A 22,254-nucleotide genomic window follows, 5' to 3' on the forward strand; every position below is an offset into this window, starting at 1 on the left:
TGACATAACTTTCTTTAAAAAAAATTAAGTTAACAACCACCCACTGAAGTTCCAGGCGTTCTCAAGTTAACAAGTTGCTTATTGTACGGTTGTACTACATCATTCATATAATTGTTTTTCATGCGCGTAAGCATTATAAGTGAAGAGTAATTTCTAGAAAATCAAAAGAGTAATCTTCAGAATTATTCAAACACTTTTGTTGCAGTTTTGATTAAGCAGTGATTCGTATAAATTCCAGATTTTGATAATGTTCTCTGAGAGAGCCACACTGGCTAACCTTAATGATACTTTCCGGTCTTCGACATTTTTTTTCAAACTGTTGTCACTTGTCACCATTAAAAGCCCAAATAAGGCGAGGATGAACAACGACAAGAAGAGGCTCATCAAAGTTCATACTAAGCATGCTGTTAAAAATTGCAGGTGATTTGAACTGTAGATAAAGAGCATGGACAAAAAATGACTTTCACCGGTTCGTTACTTGAGCTTGGACACCTTCCAAAACAAATCCCATCAATTCGAAGCTGATTGGCATATGATGCCCAAGCCAAGCTCACATTCTCTGTTTTCAAAAAATTTCATAGCACATAAATTACATCAGATGAGTAGAGAAGCTATGAGAAGATGCACAAATGCAGGAGGAACAAGGGCAAAGTATCAGGCCTCACGTTGTTCAACTTAGGATGCATGATTCTGCAAATCACTCTCCTCCTCAAATTAGAAAAAACACAGGTTGAAACTGAACTGTGCAATTTGGTGTTCTCTTACCAAATTTTTTCTTCCTACACAACTGCAGTTTAACCATCAGAAGTTGTAGTCGAGAGACCAACGTCAGCAAAGTATTGCTATATTTCTTTTCTTTGCAAGCTATGTGTACAACTCTGTCTCGTCTTCTAACAAGTATTGCAAACACTCACAGCTTGGCCCACTTTTAAAAAATTAAGGACCTGCGGCAGTCGACATTCACAAATTTATCTACGTGACAGTCGACCCCTTATAGAACTTCTTTTCGTTGTTGTTGGACGAGAGGAAGCAACCCTCAACTGTTCCGGACTTTGCTGCTCTTCTTCATCACTAGTTTCATCTGACCTCCATCTTTGAGCACTACTAGTATTGAAATCAGTGGCAGGAGAGCTGTATACTTCTCGACTGTTATGAGATAAAGCATATGTAAGAATTATAATAAAGAGATTGTAGATGGCAAAAATCAAAGCTGCATAAGTTCACCTATAAATCAAATTGATAGCACCCCTGCCTCTTGGGAAGGAGAAGAGAGGGGAAGGGGGGGGGGGAGAGAGAGCAGGATTATTAACCCAGTCAGGAATCAGCTTGAGCTAAAAACAAAAGGATCAAAAGGGTAAAGTCTTTTACCTCCATGATATATCCATTGCATCACCTAAAGAAGCCGTATTTCCAGGTCTATCTAGGTCTCTTGGTGAGAACCTCTTGCCAGAGGCAGTTTTGAATCTTTCTTCAGGTGAGTCATCAAGTAAGCCACGGTTACTGCTTGGCGTCCTTGTTGGTTTTGCCATAACCCTTCGAGAATGTGGAGGGCTAACTTTTGGAAGAGGTCCAAACAGACCGTTTTGCTCTACTGGGGGAGAAACTTCATCAAGTTGGGCATCTTGAGATTCACCATTGAAGAGCCTTGATGAAGCTCTATTAAAATCTTTAAGAGCCGAAGCCTTCATGGAACGAATTCCAGAGGTCAATACATCATCAAGCTTGGAATTTTTTACCATGCTGAATGGAGGTTTTAATGATTTTTCAGTGTCCATAAAAAAGTTTCCATGAGAAGTAGAGGGAGATGCAAGATTTTGAAATTCAGGTTCAGTATCACCAACATGTCCAGCTGGTTTCGAAATTGGAAACCTAGATGACTTGAAAGAAGTGTCATGCTCCATCTGAAGAATAAGGGAAGAGCACAAGGAAGAGGATGCTGAAGGCATAGAACTAGCTTCTTCTCGCACCCTACCAATATTTGCTTCTCTTTGACAATCAGCCCTGTCTACGCATAAAGCCATATCCTCCGGAAATTTTCCAGCCTTCAATTGCTGCTGCTCGACTTCCGGAAGCAGCTCCACAGCTTTATTCTGATCAAGAGAACGACACCAATTCAGTCAAAGCCAAACAGGTATACATGCAAGGAAAACAAGATCACGAGAGTGCATTAGTGAGAGACTTAACCTAAACAATATACAATAGTCTACTAGAGGCCGGTTCACAGAGGTGGCCTTTTAATGGAGGTACCATGTGAAATGACTATAAATACTCCCTCCAATTCATTTTAGTTGACACATTTCTAGGCATCCTCAATAATCAGTATAAGAAAAAAAAAATTATGAAGAGGTATTTAAAAAGATACATTGAAACGAATATAACAAGACCCCACATGACCATGTTCTTAAGTATAAATCATACTCCGCAATATGAAGTCAAATTAACTTATGTGAACAATGCTCAAAATCAAAACATGTCAACTAGAGGTGGTTATTGGACAGGGTAGCCCAATGATAATAGGGTCAGGGCCAAGCTTATAGGGCTTTTAATGGACAGGGCTATTAATGGACAGGGCCCTTATTGGATAGGGTTCATATAGGGCCAACATGTTTTTCCAATTTAGTTGATAAAGAAAATACATAATGTAAAAATAATTATATAGATTAATTTGTATTCATATGTATTTAATAATGGCTTTGTCCAATATTTATTTTAATTGATATTTTGTAGGCCCGCCCATTATCGACCCGCGACCCGCATTGGCCCGACCCTATATTGACCCTATAAAATGTGACCCACTTTGACCCTGACCCGCAACCGACCCTGACCCGACCCGCCCAATAACCAGGTCTAATGTCAACTAATATGAAACAGTGGAAGTGCAATGAAAATGATTATAGGGAAAAAGATGCATAAGAACTCTGAACAAATTTATCTAAGCTCTTAAAGGCAGCATTTAGCATCAAGTTACTCAAAATACTTGGCTAGAAAAGTTTTACTCTTGAGCTTGCCTAATATTTAAATACTTCCTCCGTTCCCCAAATAGTGCAACAAGGGGGGAAGACACGGAATTTAAGATGTGTGTGTGTGTGTGTGTGTGTGTGTGTGTGAGTGAGAGAGAGAGAGAGAGAGAGAGAGAGAGAGCATGTGCATAAATGGTAATGTTGCAATATTTGGTGAAACATCTGAAAACGATGTTGCAATATTAGAAGAACGGAGAAATTAATTAATATTGAGAACAGCACAAAAGCAGTATGCTTGACTGAAAGAAAAATGGCCAGAAAAAAAACTACCAACAAAATTACAAGTACTTTCCATAACCAACGGTAACACACTATGCACGTGAGAAAAATTATCCCTCTCATTTACTCCATGATGGTGGCAAATGCAACTGAGCTATTATACACAAAACACTTTAAACCCAAGATCATCTCCAGAAATAATTAAAATTGGAAACTCGCTCTTAAAAAAAATTAAGAAAAATAAAAAACCAAGAGTATAAGCTCAGAGAGAACTCAAGCAAGTCTGGTAAAACTGAGAAAGAAATCAAAACAATATTCTACAAACACAAGATTATCAAGAATAAAATAAGAGATAACAAGTACACAAGATTGAGATCAGTACAGAGTGGCAGTACTTACAACCAATCCTGATCTCCAATCAGCTGACGATCTCATTCTGTACAAGCCCTCTTCATCAACACTGTTCTTTGATAAGAAATCCTCCTCCACTAACTGAAGCTCCTTATTTGTATGATATGCATCAATATACCGGTGGCGCTGAAGTATGTAAACAACCATATTATTATATTAGATTTCAGGAAACTATGGTCATAGCTTTAATTTGAATAATATGCAGATCCAGGACTACACCAGTCTGAATAAAATTCTTCTTCAGAGACAAACAGAATTGCATCAACTTGATAATTTAGATTTTAGAAAATGGGAAGTCTTGTAAGCGAGATGACAAATGGGATGGGGCAAGAAACTGGATTTACCAAGACTATAGATGTACATGGGAAAAAAAATAATTGAGGGGAGACAAGAGAAAAGGGAGGCAGTAATCACCTGGAGATAAAACACAACAAGAAGACTTCCAGCAGTTGCAAGAGGATTGTCTATAGCACAATCTAAAAGGCATTTATGAAGATGCCTCTCTTCATCATCATTCCAGGGCAACTCTATGACACGGTCTATAATATTCCTTCTGACACAAAGATAACAAATCTCAGTTACCAGTACAAGCACCCAATCTGTCCAACTTCTGACTTCACCTTCAGATTCATCCAAAGCATCTACTGGCAATTTATGATTCAATTGCTTCTCTTTGACTTTTATACAAAGCATCCTCTGGTACATAAAAGCTTCTGTTAATAAGCCGCATTCCACTCTGACCCTAATGGCTGTGACTGCCTCACTCAAGGATACCTCATCTCCACCATCACGGCCACACCACCGCAGAAACATAAGAGCGGAATCAGGAGCTTTCCTTTCTAGCAGAACTTTTGCAATCTTAGGGTGAGATTCTGGACCTGCTATCTCTGGAAGAAGGTGGCAAACTTCCTACACAATATAACAATTTGAGCATTATAAAATTGAAGCATGCCCAATGATATGAAAGCAACTGTTTGGAGCTACAAATGTTAGACTCCAACAATGTAATTGAAAAATATCAGTGGCAATAGAGTTACAGAAATTTTTACAACAAACCATAATGACCAAAAAATTAGAGACCGCATATTTTAAAAGACAAAACCCGGCTTCACTCTTCATAAGCACATAACCACATGGACCTAATAGCCGTGTCACAAAATCCTCCAGCCAATGATAAACAGTTTGGGCATGCTTAGGTTGATGGTAACGTACGGAGAGAGTAAAAAAAGAAATAATAAACAGAAGGTGGATGAGCATGGTAGTAGATCTATTGATATAGTGATTGTGTAAGGAGGAGGGAGGAATGGGGGAATTATTAACCTCATTGGGGATAATAATTACCCATCATGGGTGATGATTCCCCTTCCTACCCTCCCTCCTTGAGTTATCACTACATCGCCCCAATGACCACCACCTAAACTTAACTTCCTCATCTTATTTAGCCTTCAACACCCCCTTAATGCATTACCTTCAACCCAAGCATGCCCATACAGAAGTACACAAAATTCCATCACTGGCCTACGCCACATTTTAATGCTTAATTAATGTGTTATTCAGTGCAAGTAACTTGTATGAAAGATTAAAAACGGAAGAAAAAAAAAAAAAAAAAAAAAAAAAAAAAAAAAAAAAAAACTAGCTGATAGACAAAAATAATACTAGATAACTCAGGTTGCATTGATTTTATCAAAAAATTAACTCGATTATAGTACCATGCTAAAGAAGTTTAACATAATTCCAATTGAAAGTCAATTTAGTTTATAATCCAGAGGATAGGTCATTTCATTTCATCAAACACACTGCTAAATCAATAATACAATATTAATCAAGTAAAAACTACTTGTAGGTACCTGTAGGGCTTCATCAGTGTGATCATCCAGGAGATAAAAGGTAAAAGACTCTAGTAAAGAGTGCCTAGTTATACTGAAAGAAGCAGCAAAATCATCTACAACATGCCTCCATTCCTCATCAGCCATCGTCCAATGACGATCAAAGAGATAATACAACAACTGAACAGGAGTTAAGAAGCATCTTTCTCATGTTAAATTAAAACAAACCTGCATAAAGGCAGAATTTTAACATATATAAATGAAAAGTAAAGGATACAATAGCACGTTTGGCAACCACCATGTCAGACCCTCCACAAAGAAAGAGTGTATCAATGGCAGCCCTCACGTTTTCAAATGGATAGCTGCCTCCCAAACCCTCGATCTTAGACCTGAAGAAAGATGAACCTCCATCCCTTTGTAAAGATGCAACTTCTAGTTCAATTGCACTTGCCTGCTCATCACCCTTGTCAACCTCAAGATTCAACAATGCGTCCTCAATAAAGAGACTCGAATTATCTTGTCCTGTGGACTCTCCAAAAAGTTCAACTGCTTCAGGCCAGGCTCGCTGCACAGCAGCTGACTTCCTTTCACGCAAAATTGAACGCCATGTAAAAACGTTGTCATGGCGAGACCTGACATTTTCCAAAAACTGATGTCTAATGCACCACAACATCATATCCATATGCTGAAATTCAACAGAAATCAGAGCAGAATTAGAATCATATAGCAGACTCAGATGGTCTTTATAAATGCAAAACAATTCTTTAGCAAAAGCAAGAAATAAGCATTTCAATACATACATCATTTTGACTTTCACACTAGTCAACATGCAACTTTAACTGTCAATAACTTTAGTTATATATTAGATTGAAAAAACTATTAATATTTGATACTTTGAAATCATACATTGAGATTAATCCAACAAAGATTACAATAATGATAATAATTTCACAAATCAACAATAGCTTGTGGTCAAAGCTAGTATCTGAAGAGTGTAAAAACTAAAAAGCCAAAATGATTCATGTATTGAGAAATAAAGGAATAGTTATACATACAAAAGCGCGTGTGTGTATATAAACATTTCAACAGTGTTGACAATCTGGACAGGAAACAGATAATTTTACATACTAAACCTGCTTGGTCTTCAATATGCTCTCCTGAAGGCGATTAAGATCATCAAGCTTGGCTGAATATGTATCCTTAAATGACAAGTTCAAAACTTCCAGTACACTGGACAAGCCAACTAGCTTTGCCAAGACCTTAAGAAGTGCATCCATCTTTGTTTTCATCTCAGTTATTTCAAGATTATCTGGTCAGAAAGTCAAGAAACAAACAATGCAAGCAACAGAAGAAAACAATCAAGAATATGCTAGCTAAGAATGGAATAAGAAAGTAAGAAACTAAAAAAGCGTAAGCAACTCGGATACATATCCCTTGAACTTGTTCTATGATGTTTTTGAATGCGCTTTTGCACCAGTCCTTGACAACCACCTCGTCCAGCAGAAATGCTATTACAGGATCACTTGATACAGCACTTTCATCCATGCAGACATCTGTAACATCTATAATATTTCTGTCAAGGAAATACAATGTCCAACACATCAGTCTTACAAAAAAATCATGTCATAAAATGGCTGCAGGTAGGAAAAAAGAAAATAAGTGCAGTACAAGCCCAACAAATTAGGAAAAAAATTGTTTCATATTGATGACCAAGATAAAGTAAAACTGTATTCAACATGCTCTCTCTTCAAAAAGATTTAATGCAATCCCCGTTGAGCCCTGACTTTAAAAAAATTGAATTGGACAAGGGATATTAAAAGCTTATCTTTTCTTTTCTTTTTTTTTTTTTTTTTTTGAAAGAACCCATAAAGGGGATTAAATTACTAAATCAGACGAAGCAACGTCAAGAATACATGGAGGGAAACCATCGTTCCACACACGTTGACCAACCTCCCAAGGTTGAAAGTGAGCCAAATCATGTGCTACTCTATTACCCCCACGCTTCACAAAAGACCATTTAACACTAATAAAAGAAGAATCTAAAAGTAAAATATCATCTAAAACTAAATGAAACGAATTAGAGCCAGCAGCCTTCTCCTTCAATGCTTGAATAACATTCAAGCAATCGCCCTCAACGATGACCTTCCTTAAACCCAGCTCCAACAGATTATCTTTTCTAATTAAAGGAGTTTTAGTCATCTTAAATTAAAGCAAAAGAAAAAATGGGATCAACAGATTTTGGTGAATAACTAGAATATGTGCTCACAAATTAATACACAAAAGAACTAAGGACAAAGATGTTAAAAATCATATGAGAGGATACAATGGCTTATCAAACAACATAAGTTGTTCTCCATGGCAACATCAAACAAAGAATAAAGACGTTGGACGTCAGCAGTGAGGTGTGTTTCACCATCTTCCTTTTCTTGAAATCTGTCATTGTAATTTTTTGATATAAGACCTGCCTCAACGCACTCATAGTAAAGTCGAGGCCGCAGTATGTTTCCGCTCTTAGGCAAAGAAGTTCTACAGATAGGGCAATTTTCACAACGTTGACTGCACTCTGCACACAAAGATGCATGCCCACATGAGTTAAGCACAGACTCCACAAGACGACCGCAACTCCTCAAGTCTCTGCTGGCACGACATCGTTCAACTTTTGCCTCATTGCACAAATCAATCAGATCAATAGATGCCAGGTGTCGCAGAGCATCCTATAATTTTGCAAGAAGCATTAGAATGTAATTTTATATGATTATAATGCTGACTAATGGTCGTTGAGCAGAGCAGAAATTTCAAATTCTAACAGATAATAAAAGCAGCACCCCCAAAAATCAAATGTCGTACCGTGGACAATCATGTGCAAGCCACATTAAAATCTCAAGTACCATAAAAACCTTCAATGAGAACTAAATCGAATACCTACACTGCTACACATGCATTTCAGTAATTATCTGCAACTACATTCAGGACTGTCAGGAGAAAGGCTACATACATCTAAACTTTGTCAAACATCATATAATGAGTTAACCATGTGTTAGTAGACACAGGTAGCAGAGAATTATAGCAGCTAGTTTCCTTACACATGAGGTGCCATAGCTATCAATCTTCAGATGGAAACAAGTTCGAGTGCCACCTAGAACAATTATTAGCATCCTATATTCACTGATTCCACTCCTATGAACACACATCTCCAGCAACGGTCTCACCCCAAAATGCCCACTCTTTCTACGACTTACTTCCTTTTTCCTCTTTGGACTTAAGCCATAGACTTTCTTACTTAACACTAGTAAATTTTAATGAAAAATAATGCTAATTTTCTTACCATAATCGAAAACTACACAAGCCCCTATACAAATTCTATTATACCCCTCTTTTTGGCAATGAAGCTTGCATCTACCGTATACTTCGTATGAATTAAAACCTCCAATCTCCTCAACTCTAATTTCAATTTCCAAATACAAAATTCATTATTCTCGCGATAGCATGAGCGCCCCCGAGCTTCTAATTTCTCCCCTTCAGCACTCCACATAGTGAGCATACACATAAATCTAGATACTAGAAACTTAAGCTATAGCTTCCAAATTGCATCACTAATGCCACCCTGATTCCCAATTACTCCCTAAAATGATCCAGTGTTTACCCGCCGATAAACTAAGTTCACTAATCCTAATAATACCGACAACTAATCCACATTTTATAGCTAACCCAGTTGCATTATTCGCAATGCCAAGCTCCAAAACAACTTCACCAATCAACAAAACCGCAATAGCAAATCAAATTTACCCAAAAAAAATCAAAATGGATGTACGCAAATCAAGGAATTATAGCGCACAAATTGCAGTACATACTAAACGAACTGAACTGAGATTCCAGAAACAAACCTGAACAGTTTTGCTGCTGTAATCTGGTTGCGAAGAAGAAGAAGCAAATCTGACACCATTAGTCGATTCAGAGGGGAAATTTGCGGTGTTGTATCGAATTCGGTCCATCGCACAAATGAATCAAACAAAAACCCTAATTGGAAGCAGAGTAATAGTGAGAAAGATAATGCTAGGGTTTACCGTGAATTTTCGAATTTGGTGAATAATTATTAAGATTGTTCTTGGAGGAGAGAGAATTTTAATACAATTGGGGAAAAATTGAAATAGGGTTTTAGAAATTGGGAAGAAAAAAAAAATTGAAACGGGGTTTTGGTTGAGACTTGAGAGTGGTGAGGGTTCTTTTTACAGAGCCGTGAGAGGTAATTTGGGGAATCTTCCGGCGTATTTTTACTCCGAGGTCTGAAATATTACGGAGTAAACCCAAGAAGGCAAGAACAGTGTGATAATAGCCCAGTACATCTAACCCACAACCACAAAGAACAAAGAGAGAAAAAGGTTGTGGGTGGGTGTGCTTGGTTAGGTTCGACCCATGGCACAGTCATTTAAATATATGTTCAGTTGCAAATTTCAAAGTATTCCATAGTGAATTATGCACGGCTTGTGTTTATGTGTTCGGCGTACGGAAATTACATGCTTTGGTAATATTTCATTTTTTTTGTGCTTTTTAACTAAAAATGTATCTAGTGGACGATCTACAACTCATCACATATGATAACGTGTAAGTGAGTGCATACTTATTTCTCATAATATGTTTTTTTTTTTCTTGCAATGCCTATTTGTAATCAAAAGTCATGTGAGTACTCAATAGTGTGTCATTGTGTTTCAAATGAATATACTTTTTTTTTTAATAAATATGATTCACAGTCTTCAAAATAGAAGTACTCAATTTTGAGTCAAAAATATGATCAACGCAATAGTAAAGTGTATTTTTATATGTTTTTATTATAGACAATGGTGTGTTTACATTCTCATTTGCATAAGCATGCATGGTGTTTATACATAAATCAACAAGCCCGGCTTTGGACCAATTTTTTCTTACCCACATAACAAGGGCCCCAAAAATCAGGGACCCATAATTTTTTTAAAAAAACATTGACTCATTAAAAAAAAAAATCATAATCTTACCTATTCATCTTTTCCCTGTATAAGACCACCATTTCCAAACTAAAACCCAAAAAATCATCCTAAATCTTTGACTTTGCCTTTTAATTTCCAAAATAGAATTAAATTGATTATGAAGATATAATTGAGGATTTTGCTTTACAGAATGTTGGAAGGATGGCACTTTTTAAATAAAAAGTTTTTTGTTTCTTGTTTTATTGAATTATTATTAAACTTAGTAATATGAATATTTTAGCTCTATGATTTGTAGTACTGTACTATTAAAAAAAAATTTAAAAAAAACATTTTATAATTATAATAATTTAACTTTTTAAAAACAGTCCTTTAAAAATTTAAAGGACCAATTTTTATAGTTAGAACAGGGCAACTGAATTGCCCTGTTAATTAATTTAGAAATGTGAAAATTATATATTTATACTAGTTTAAGGCCCGTGTAAGTCTAATTTTTTTAAGAAAATTAATTATATCCAACAAATAAAATTTGATAAAACATACAAATCAAATACAGAGAATTATAATGGCATAATCTATATTAATAGGCAAAACAACAAATTATCTAAAAAATGAATTTTTTTTAGTCTGCCCGAACTCAAGAATTTTTCAAGCGGGGTTTGATCAGGTCTAGTGGTCATATTAGTGAATACTTATTTATAAATGCATTTCTAATAGACATCAAAAATCAATCCAACAACAAGCTAAAATCTCCACAAAAATTATTAGCAAAAGTGCAAACATACACAAAACTACAAATAATATATCACCTTTATATGTAAAAAATCATTTGTTAAACACAACATTTGTTTTATAGCTATACTATACTCTATAAATCAATTTGTGATGATATGTACGCATAATAGTAAAATTTCATAAACAAAATTGTAATTAACTTGAATATATAGTTATATCTATCGAATTGAAATTGAAATAAAATATCAGCTAGAGGTATTTGAAAAAAAAAAAAATTAAGTGATGTTTTAAGGAAATTTTTTTAACATCTATTATATGAATCAATTTATTATAACTTTTTTGGCAAAATATAATAATACTCTATTTAAAAGATAGTCAAAAAGGAGTTGAAATTATTATTTTTATATTATTTTTTTTGAAAGAAGTTGAAATAATTATTTAGGTAAATGTATATAGAATAATTATGAACACCAAATATAAAGGAATATATATTTGTCATAAAGATAATATAAAAGATTTGGAATATAATGATATTATTATAGAATCAAATATTAACAAAATAAAAAGGGGGTTAAAAAGGAAAGGGGAGTTTTGGAGGGAAAAAATAGCACCAGGATATGACACGTGTCACTCCCGGTGTCTGTTTTAGTATTAAGTTATTGATTGGTGAATGCGGAACAAAACTTAACCTTCTTTGAAGCGGTCCTAAGGGACCTTCGTGCCGTTTTATTGAAGGACTTAAATGGAGTGGCTTGGTCAAGATTGGTGCCGAAGGATTGAGGTGGAGCAATGTAGCTTGGCTATATTCTAATCTGTTTTGTTAGTTTTGTTTTATTTTACTTCTTTATGTTTGCTTTGTTTCGTTAGTTGCTGTTTTTCTTTCTTTGTTCTAGGGCTTTGCCCCTCTCCTTCACCAAAAAAAAAAATACACATTAAGATAAATTAATTAAATAAATATGGTTAACGTTTAATCACAACGAGAGATTAAATCAACTCAAAAATATTAGATTACCCCTTATAATTTTAAAATTAAACACCTTGTTTTATGTGAAACAAACATAGCCAAGGGTAACACTCTAATTGACCAACAACTCAACAAGGTCATGGTGATACATCTATATATCTATCTATATCTTATATATTAAAAAACGTTCTTAACACATAATATGTGTTATGTGTTGCCTTTTTTAGCAGTACAAACATGTCATGTCAGCAATATGTGTCACATGTCACATCTTTGAACTATATAAGAGTGTCATGTCACCTCCACAATGTATATTTTATTTGACAATTTTAAAATACTTATACAAAGTCTTGAACTTGAGACCAACAAGTATCAAGTTACAAGTCATACCACCTTCGCTATTCATTTACAATGTTTTTTTACTCAACAAAATTATAGTTAGCTTGGATATAGTGATTAGTGTTTAAGTATCCTATTCTCATTGTGTAATGATCATAAGACAATTTAACAACTTTAATTTTGAAGTTTGAAAAACTCCGTAGTGTTTTTCGATTTGATGAAAAATAATGATATACTTAATTTTGTTTTCCCTGTAAATAATCATTAAATGTTGAATATATTTAAATCATAACATACTAAATATTGAATATGGTTTTCCTAATACAATTTTTTTAAAAAAAATTATGAAATTTTCAAGATGATTATCAAATCATTACGAAAAAACAGCCGAACATAATTATCAAACTAAACAATTACAAACTAGCAACCCGAAGCATCGTCCGGACCACACACTAGTTCTTTAGTGTATGATGAATTTATTAAACTACATAGCGTCCTCTAAAGTTGCCTAAATTTTGTATGAGTAGTGATTATGCATATTCAAAAGAGTAGATATAATTAAAGTCAATTGATAATGTTTCCCACTAAATTAGATAATATCTATCTCTTATATACATGTATGTACCTATGCATGGAATTATGGTCCTAAATATGGACAAGTCTTACACCACACTACTTTAAATCAATTAATGAGTTTTCCTTTGTCTGAATAACTTCTCAATTGAAAGGATTTAAACATCTCACTAATACTTTCAACTTCAATCAGTGCGTTGACTTACAGATAAGAACTATATGCAAGAAACTTAACGTTTACGAGTGTGTAGCTAAAATTGGCAAATCGTGTATTTGTACTGAATAAGTTCATTGTATTTTTGAATTAGGTTTTCTATTGACATTGGTTTCACTATGGTGTGTAATATATTAAGAAAGTAGTTGAATGTCCTTTTCATCATATACATGTATAAGTTTAAACACAATATAATTTACAAAAAGCATAATGTCAAATTATCAACAACACGTAAATGTTGTTAGCTTCAAAGAGAAATTATGACTATGGTCATTTGTAAATCACTTACAACTTATCGTTGCGTTACTTGCATATACACAACTTCTTGGTTTCATTTTGTTTCACATTCACATTATTAATCATTCCAAAGGGTTTGTGGCTTTAACTTAGTTAAGCTCAACATAAGAGTTTACTATATCATTCAAATTTTATCCTATATCTTACTTCATTGGAAGTCATTTAGTTCACTTATTTTTTACTTATTCATGATTAGCCTTTTGTTATATACTTCGCATTCTACAATCCTAATAATCCTACAGACACTAAAGACATAGAATTGGTGTACATGAACCAAAATAAAATTGCAATATTCAGTATTTTCGTTTTCAAAAAGGCATGTACATGAACCAAAATATTTTGAGATAATGACATGTAAAGTTTCCACTTGAGTATTCTTCATAGGGGCTTGAGATTATACCAAAATTAAAATTCATAATAATTTTGCAAATATAACATAAATTCATACGGACTACATTAATCGGTGTTATACAAAATAATAAAACCGCAATATTATATTTTTTAGATTTTTGATCTCAAGTCAAAGATACCACCTTAAACAACCATGATCTTTGACAAAACTATGATGCCTCGATGAACTTCGATGACCTAGTTGCACCGGATAGAGAAGGATAATTGACCTTTTCAAGCAGCCACGTAATACCACTCCACATTACCTCCCAATTTCACCATACTACAAAAGTAACAAAACCATTTCTTACACCACATTCTTCCCATCACTAACACGCTCATAAACGACAATCTCTATCCCATAAAACGACCACCACTCCTCCCCAAATTTACTCAAAGGGCATAATCGTCACATTTAAAAATTACAATCACTCCCTTCTTTTATACGTAGAGAAACCAACAACACAACACACACAAACATCAAACTCTCGCTGCCTCTTCACGGCAACAACATCAAGAAGAAGAAGAACCAGAGGAGAGTGAAAGAATCTAGAGAGAGAAAGCTTCATTTCCTCTGTTAATGGCGGCAGCACCAGTTAAGTCGCCGCTACACAATTTCCCATTAACATTTCTGAAATGGGGTTCTAAGAAAGACCAACAAAGATGTCGCCGATCACCTTACGACTCTCCTCTTTCTCCTCCTCCGCCGCCATCTTCATCGGATGCCGAGCCCTCAAACTCTAAAGGATCTCGATCATCTCGCAACCGCCGCAACAACCACCACCATCCTCCGCCAACGCCGCCACCTGCGCAAGATGATGAAGAGGAGAGAGATTGTGGGAAGAAACTAGAAGTTGCAGAAGAAGGTTCTGGTGTTGGTGTTTCTGTAAATGAAGGTGAAGGAGATGGTGAGAAAGGGTGGAATCTACGGCCGAGAAGAGCTGCCGCCATGAAAGGGGTTTCTGCTACTAATTCTACTCCAACGAATACTAATTCTGGTGCTGCTACTACTGTGGGAGAAAGTGGAGGTGATAATTTGCCGAAATCGATGAGGTTGCGAGGGTTGGAGACGCAAGGAAATGGCGGAGTTAATGGCGGAGGAGGAAGTGAGAGAAGAGGGATTAAGAGGTTTTGGATCTCTTTATCGAATAAAGAGATTGAAGAAGATATTTACTCTATGACTGGTTCTAAGCCTTCTCGTCGCCCTAAAAAGCGCCCAAAAAATGTTCAGAAACAATTGGATGTAAGTTGTAATTTCTGGGTTTTGTTCATTTTTTGATGTTGTTGTGTTGTTTTTGCTGATTTTTGAGTTGATGATTTTATTGGGTGTTTTTTGTAGAATGTGTTTCCAGGGTTATGGATGGTTGGGTTTTCGCCTGAATATTATCGTTGTCTTGATGTGCCGCCAAAGGTGTGTTTTTAATTCATGGTTTCTTTGATTTTTCTGGGTTTGTGTTATTTTTGATTGATTGTTGAATTGGGTTGTTTTCTACAGAGATAGATATGAACATATTGCAAAGGGTTTTGGCTTAATTTCTGGCTGTTTGGGTAGGAGGTAAAGTGTTTGTTTCTGGTTTTTCGAGTTGTGTCAAATGTTGTAATCTATGTTGAGGGTTTGGATGTTAAGATTGTTCTGCTGTTTCAATTTTGCAGGTGCATAGGATGGGGATGATTGAAGGGGAGTGTGAATTTTTTTGAAAGCTTGCCGATTGCTGTGTTTGGGCCTCGATTTGGAGGTACTGTTCTCTGTAAAGAGGGGTGATTTGGGACGTCTGGATATATAAAAGAATGATGCCCATTGACTTTTTTACTTTATATCTTTTGGTATACATAGTAGATTAGAACTAGAACTAGGCCAATGGCAAGGGTAAGTTAGTTTTATTTTAGATTAATTTTCATGATGATTTGGGTAGTTGCAGTATGTATAACAAGGATCTTTGATTTTATGATGAAATGGTGTTGATTATAGCCTGTGAGCTTCATATAGTTGCAGCAGTTTTTTCAGTGACTGTTTAAAGGTTTTGAGAAAAGGTGGTTTATTGACTATGGATTACAGGCTTCCTGAGTTTGTTTGGGAACAGATTAGCATTCATGTTATTTATTTCGAAACCCTAGATCACAAAATTGAAAATCTTATCTGTGTTTTCCAAGCTTATTGTTTATGTGAAGCACTATTCCATCCCTTTTCTCTGGCAAAGGAAATATCTGTGGAGGTTGAAATTTCTTGTGCTTCTTGCATGTTTCATTCTCTCTCGTTTTTATTGTGTTTTTTTTTTTATCTGTTATGTTCTCTTGCTTGTCATTGGTAGCAAAATGACGACTAAATGCAATTTTGATTGAAATGGCTTTCATTTTTTAGTTTTAAGAGAGATGGTGTCAGACTTCATGAATAGATACATGGCATGGACTGTGATGGAATGTTGAGGAGTATGTAATTTTGGGTTTCAATTACTCATTCCTCCAATGAAACAATCCCACTTCACAATGCCCTGTGATTCTACTAACCCTTCTATCATTCTCTATGTAAAAATGGTAACTAGTTATTTGCAAGTAGAAAACATAGATTGTTTGGAAGTCTTTGATCTTTTTTTTTTTTTTTTCCTCTGGCCATACAATGCATATCTTCCAAGGATTCCCGTATGTTTCCATTTTCAAATCTTGCTTACATTTTCTTGAATATTTGAGTGGGTTTGTGACACGTATTGTGTCTTTTCCGTGGCAGTTTTTTTTTTCTGTCTTACTATTTCATTATATCTCCTTTCTCTTGTCCATAATTCTTTATCATTCTCTGTATTGAATTGTTAACTTCTGTATTTTGGTCCTCTTTCTGTTTATCTATCAGCTTTGGCGTTTTTTTGTCGTAGTTCTTTGTATCAATCAGCCTTTGCAGAATAGTGGTGATCTCTGATCTATGCTGGATAGAGGCTAATTTTATGCTTAATGGCTGCTGTATTGTCTCTGATTAGAAATACTTGTTTAAGTTTATGTCTTATTGGTATTCAGTCCTGATTGTACGCACAATTTCTTGCATTTATTTGCAAGACGATGCGTGAGGGTCAGATTGTTAGATTAGAGTCGTAGAGAAGTGGTTATTTCCTTACACGGAAAAGTGGAGTATTCATGATTGAGTTGATTTTTCTTCATTTGCTGCTATGGTAGTCGTCATCTTTTAGGTTTATTTAGATAGTCAGATTCAATAAAAGGTAAGTTAGATGAAATTAGTATATAGTTCTGACTTTGAAATAGCTCACATGAATATTCTTCATTCTTTCATTTGTTGGATCAATCATATGCCAGGTTTGTTACAGATTCTTCATATTTAAAGTGTGCTTGGACTTGTTCCTCCCCTTCTTCATACGTAAAGTGTGCTTGGACTTGTTCCTCCCCTTCCCATTCTTTGGTATACCGTCATTGTTGGCTGCATGTGGAAGTTTATATGTCGTTCTGGTGGAAATCTGGAAATTGTTTGATTGATACCTACAATTGTGGAACTTTGAAAGGGGGTTGTGTAATATAGTAAAAACTCTGAATATTATATCTGGAGTTTACTTTTTAAACAGGGCAGGTTTTCCAAATTGCATACTCAAAGAGTCGTATACACTCAGGCCTATTTTGCTCGTGTTGAGAGCTTTTTATAGCATGCGTGATACTGGATGTATATTGTATCTTCTTTAATGTACGCTCGGCTCTCGGAGTCTCGGATGGATAATCAATTCTGCTTAAATTGTTTGACCAACAGGGCTGTCATGTGTTGTAATGTTTACAGTTATGGGTTGTATTGTTCAACCAAATTGACTTTGCCGTGTATTTTGTACAGTATTCGTAGATCGGTAGATGTGTGTTTTATGTTGCGTTTGGTGGAAGATATAGATTGTATTAGGAGTATCACGTGATATGAGCTTATTTTAGGTTAGTCAGATGCTTTCACGTGCTGTTTCTTTACGGTGTGGACTGTGGAGTATCACCGATTGGGTTATATCTTTATGTATCCGACTTCTGGCGTACACAGTACTCGGTAATACGGAGTACTTTGTGTGTGTGTGTTTTTTTTGACGGGTCTATATTAATTGATTGTTGGTGTAGCGCTGATTGAGATTTGGGATTGTACTTGGTTGGGAGGATTGCATGTTCGATCTCACGCAAAAACAATTAGGAGGAGATTGGAACCTAATTACTCAGAATTGAATCCCGAATCGGAATTAGCTTAAAAGGTGAATCGGGTGGGACACCAAGAAAAAAAAATATATAATTTCTTCGTTTTTTTATACTTGCAACAATTCCCTAAAATAAAAATATCATAATAATTGCTACACACTATAAATGAAAGTGTTTTTTTTTTTTTTGAAAAAAGTTGTACTCCGTACTATTTTCCTTATTTAAAGCACATGACCCACTAAATTATACTCTAAACAACCTCACTCCATTTTAAAGTGTATTAATCATGTGAACCCAACTTTTTCTTAAATACTGTAAAAAAGTTTGTGTTGTAACTATTATAAAACGGAAGAAGTATATACTTATTTAATATGAGCACAAATCTCATCTTGCAATAGGATAGCTTTAGATATTTGTTGCTTACATCTGTAATGTGTTTGTTTCTTTACACTCCATATACCATGAATATCTTTTATGATTCACATGTTTATGGGTAATCATTGCACTAGCTAAATCTTAATTGAAGTTCTTAGTGGATAATACAATAAATAAAACTCTAAGATAAGGAAAGGAATCAAAGGATCACTCCCAAGTGTTGGTAGAATTTGGTTTGAATTCTGTCAATCAAACTTGGACCTTCACTTCATCCAATTGGAGAAGCTAAATGTGGTGTACACGGGATACACCATCCACCTGATTGTGGATTTATTAAGACATAGCATCATTAACAATCAACTACCAAATTTTTTAATTTTCCTCAATAAAAAAACTACCAAATTTTAATTACATAGAATACATACTCAATATATTTATGTTAATAGTATAAATCATAAGCTCGTGCTTATTGATGAACCTTTTTTTTTTTTTTTTTGAATTATGTAATACACAATTTATAACCTTTCATTATATCCTTAGAAAACCGTTTCATTTTTTTCTTACTTTGTATTAAAGTAGTAGGCTAGCCACGTATGAAAATTTGTGTTAAACTATAAATAATAACATTGTTCCCTCGAATAAAAAAAAAAAAAAAAAAAAACATTGAAATTATCTCGTAATTGCCTTTTCGGGTTGAACTTTTGGCCGCCTCAAGTTTGAGGGCCCAATTTATTGCCAAATGTGGGCTTGAAATGTGAATAGTAGGCCCATTAACTTCGAAACACAGCCCAGTACAAATAAAACTATCCAACCCTCACTTTTGCTTTCAGCACAGCCCATGTCTCTCACTCTTCTTCTCTCGCATTTCCTTGCTTGTCTCAATGTTTATGTATACTTTTAATGTACTCCGTATTAAAAATGTGAGTTTTATTTTTTACGGACATACCATTTTAATATACTAATGATCAAAATTTTGTATTACGAATAATAAATGTTTATTGACTTTATTTCTCCTTTCTTATCATGATCAACCCACGACCAACAATTTTTTAAATCATTTTATCAAGGAAAGATTATACATTTTTACTTGATATAGTCCAAATAGTACAGAATTCTACGTGATTCTTAAATATGACAAGAATTTACATGTAAATTGTTTCACACAATTAACTTACTTTAGATTTTATGTCATGATCACGTAACATCTTGATTCATCTTTCCCTAAGAACATCAATATGTGGTAATAATTAAAACAATGAATCATTTTCAGTATAAATGGAATGCTTATCAGAAGAAAAAAAAAAATTAAAAGCTATTGGGTTTACCCAAAACTTCACGATCATGGAAGAAACTTGCCTTGCCATGCCACTCATTTGATAGCAACACAACTATAAGTATTATGTAATCGGACATAATAATTGGTTAAAATTAAAGTTGAAAATGAAATATTAGGTCCACGAAATTATCTCTATTAAATATTCCGGAGTATACAAGTAGATAACATTCAAACACTATATTAAGACCGAAAGTTACTATCACAGCATTTAATGTCAATCAAATAATGTATAATTCATGTAAAATAAACCAAGAGACAACAAGTAAGTTACAAAAAAGGACTTCATCATGAAGGACAAGGAACTCAAAAATGTTTGAGATAATATTAAAAGAGATTCCAAACTTGAAGACTCATTGACTATATAAATAGTGTTAGATGCAGAAACAAAATATTTCCAAGACTTCTTTTACTAAATTTGGTAGAACAAATTCAATTTTCACATGTAATGTTTTCTTAAATGAGCCTTTTAATCCGATTAATACAAGTTTTACATTTTGTTTGTTTGTTTAGTCTTGATCCTCTTCATCTATCCATTTCAATTCTAAGTTGTACTTCATCCATCTTTTAATTTATTTATTTATTTTAATTTATTTTTTATTTTTTATTTTGACGACAATTCTATTAGATATTTAAGTAATTAAAATAGAAAAACTTTTAGAACCGGATAGAGTAACATTTAACTTCATACAGAGTACAAATTAAACCCCATTTACAACGAAAGTGGGGTTGTAATTCTTTTGGCCCCTCCTTTGGGGTTGGGGAGGGGGCGAAGGGATAATAGCCATAGAAAAATTTGATATGAATAAAATCAAAGCAAACAGCTAACCCGTGAATTGAAAGCTCTTGTTTGCTTACTCATTTTCACATCTTTATTTCTATTCAATAACTTCATAAATGTGTTCATTAATCAAATACAAGTAGGCTATAGTATACCAATTACATGTTTAGTTATAAATGGCAAAAATATTACCAAAGGACACCCAAAAAATCAAGCAAATAGCTAATGTCCTACCTTTTAAATAAAAAAAAAAAGGGCATACATTCAAAGATCAAGTTGCATTGAAAGGCATAAACAATTATATATTGCGTGATAAAAACCTCTTTGCATGAATATATTCTTAAAATGCTCAATATATGTATGTATTCTTATGCTGATTTTTGTGATGCTCTAACACTTAACACTTTCAACTTGATCGAATTTTGTAGCATAATCAAGTATCACCAATGTTCGTGTACTTTTTCTCCCTATGGATCTAAATTGACTGTATGAGCCTAGCGCGAGCACAATCCACATAGAATAACGATCTATCAAATTGTCTCTCATTAAGAACAACATATATACTACGTATAAGGAGTGACGCGTAATATAAGATCCCTTAATGTGTACATCTCTTTATTTATATTCCTTCCCTAAAGAGTTCTATGTTTCCATTAAAGTAGTTACTTTAGGAATAGGATACCATATGATATATAGAAGAACCTTGGTTAGTTTGTCACAATCTATGGTCCCCGTTATCCTTAAAACTAAATACAAATATAAATACTGGTATAAAGTATAAAATGGGCTACTAATAATTGATGAAATGGGGGGAATAACTTTTGGGCCGCCTAAGATGAGATCATATGGGATGTAGTAATGTTGCGTAATGGATGAAAAAAGGACCACATTAGTGGCACTATCATAAACCTCAGTTTGTCTTATTGGGCCATACACATCTCATATAATTGTGGTCCATTTGTCAATTTAGTTATCATTTGAGCATTGTCTTAATGAAGGAATATGGACCACATTTGAGCATTGCCTTTTGGGATTATCATTTTTTGGCTGGCACTTTGCTTGCAATTTGTCCCCACTTCTACAACTATGCGTGGTGGTCTTGTACTCTCTCCGTTTATTCCAAGAGCTACTACCTACGGAGTAGTTTTTACTACAGGTTAATGTAAATCAGGTGGAATTTTGAAATAGATCTATAGTAATTTATCGTGAGAACGAAGATTAAAATGCTCTTTCGATATTTTATTTGGATTTTGATGTTTTAAGCTAGGGCGGGTCTTTAAGGACTTGCTAATTGCTATAAAAGTTGGCAAACCAAACGTGACAAATTAACAATCATGCTAATTGAAGTTCATGGATTTTCAAATTAGATTTTTTGTTAGGTCAATTTTCATTACTTGGTGAAAATTTTAGATTTTTTGGTACGGGCAACTATCTATTTTTAGCATCTATGATTTTTATTTGGATGTAGGCATGTAGGTAAATGTTTATTGTAATTTTTTACAGTAAATTTTACTGAAAACAATACATAATCAAAATACAAATCACAAAAAAAAAAAAAAAAAAAAAAAAAAAAAAGATAATAAAAAATAAAATTAAAAGTTAAAAACCAAAGTATTTTGGTAGGTGTACATAAAACAAAGTATATAGAGCCACTTACTAAACAT

General features: G+C 34.3%; 2 protein-coding genes across 4 annotated transcripts; one reads left to right on the forward strand and one right to left on the reverse strand.

Annotated features, from left to right (window-relative positions):
* Positions 1–446: 446 nt before the first annotated feature.
* LOC145567830 (E3 ubiquitin-protein ligase HOS1-like) lies at positions 447–9,779 on the reverse strand. 2 transcript variants are annotated; one of them, XR_014095743.1, is made up of 11 exons: positions 9,361–9,779; positions 7,800–8,190; positions 6,904–7,038; positions 6,610–6,785; positions 5,754–6,161; positions 5,498–5,656; positions 4,065–4,559; positions 3,639–3,776; positions 1,369–2,090; positions 666–1,146; positions 447–559 (listed from the first exon to the last, which is right to left on the reverse strand). XR_014095743.1 is itself a non-coding variant. In XM_081627230.1 (10 exons), exons 1-10 carry the CDS (start codon positions 9,466–9,468, stop codon positions 969–971), a joined length of 2,910 nt encoding a protein of 969 aa, XP_081483356.1. In that variant the 5' UTR covers positions 9,469–9,779; the 3' UTR covers positions 447–968. The 2 variants fall into 2 exon arrangements, 1 of the variants encoding a protein (XP_081483356.1); XM_081627230.1 differs by having other exon boundaries at positions 447–1,146.
* A 4,623-nt stretch (positions 9,780–14,402) lies between these two features.
* On the forward strand, positions 14,403–15,928 carry LOC145569314 (uncharacterized). Of its 2 annotated transcripts, none has more exons than XR_014096091.1 (4): positions 14,403–15,189; positions 15,286–15,357; positions 15,442–15,501; positions 15,600–15,928. XR_014096091.1 is itself a non-coding variant. In XM_081628667.1 (4 exons), the coding sequence occupies exons 1-4, from the start codon at positions 14,527–14,529 to the stop codon at positions 15,616–15,618; spliced, it is 801 nt and encodes a 266-aa protein (XP_081484793.1). In that variant the 5' UTR covers positions 14,403–14,526; the 3' UTR covers positions 15,619–15,928. The 2 variants fall into 2 exon arrangements, 1 of the variants encoding a protein (XP_081484793.1); XM_081628667.1 differs by having other exon boundaries at positions 15,299–15,357.
* Positions 15,929–22,254: the final 6,326 nt, after the last annotated feature.

This window comes from Chenopodium album, chromosome 11, assembly GCF_948465745.1.
Source record: "Chenopodium album chromosome 11, dcCheAlbu1.1, whole genome shotgun sequence".
NCBI classification, from domain to species: domain Eukaryota; kingdom Viridiplantae; phylum Streptophyta; class Magnoliopsida; order Caryophyllales; family Amaranthaceae; genus Chenopodium; species Chenopodium album.

What these genes read in the sequence shown, in the direction of transcription:
- LOC145567830 (XM_081627230.1), bottom strand. Translation starts at nt 9,468, where the DNA reads ATGGACCGAATTCGATACAACACCGCAAATTTCCCCTCTGAATCGACT. An exon ending in AGAACAAGTTCAAGGGATAT is followed by an intron (nt 6,786 to 6,903) that starts GTATCCGAGTTG and finishes CTTTCTGACCAG; the next exon opens with ATAATCTTGAAATAACTGAG. An exon ending in TGGTTGCCAAACGTGCTATT is followed by an intron (nt 5,657 to 5,753) that starts GTATCCTTTACT and finishes ACTCCTGTTCAG; the next exon opens with TTGTTGTATTATCTCTTTGA.
- LOC145569314 (XM_081628667.1), top strand. Translation starts at nt 14,527, where the DNA reads ATGGCGGCAGCACCAGTTAAGTCGCCGCTACACAATTTCCCATTAACA. An exon ending in ATGTTCAGAAACAATTGGAT is followed by an intron (nt 15,190 to 15,298) that starts GTAAGTTGTAAT and finishes ATGTGTTTCCAG; the next exon opens with GGTTATGGATGGTTGGGTTT. An exon ending in GTCTTGATGTGCCGCCAAAG is followed by an intron (nt 15,358 to 15,441) that starts GTGTGTTTTTAA and finishes TGTTTTCTACAG; the next exon opens with AGATAGATATGAACATATTG.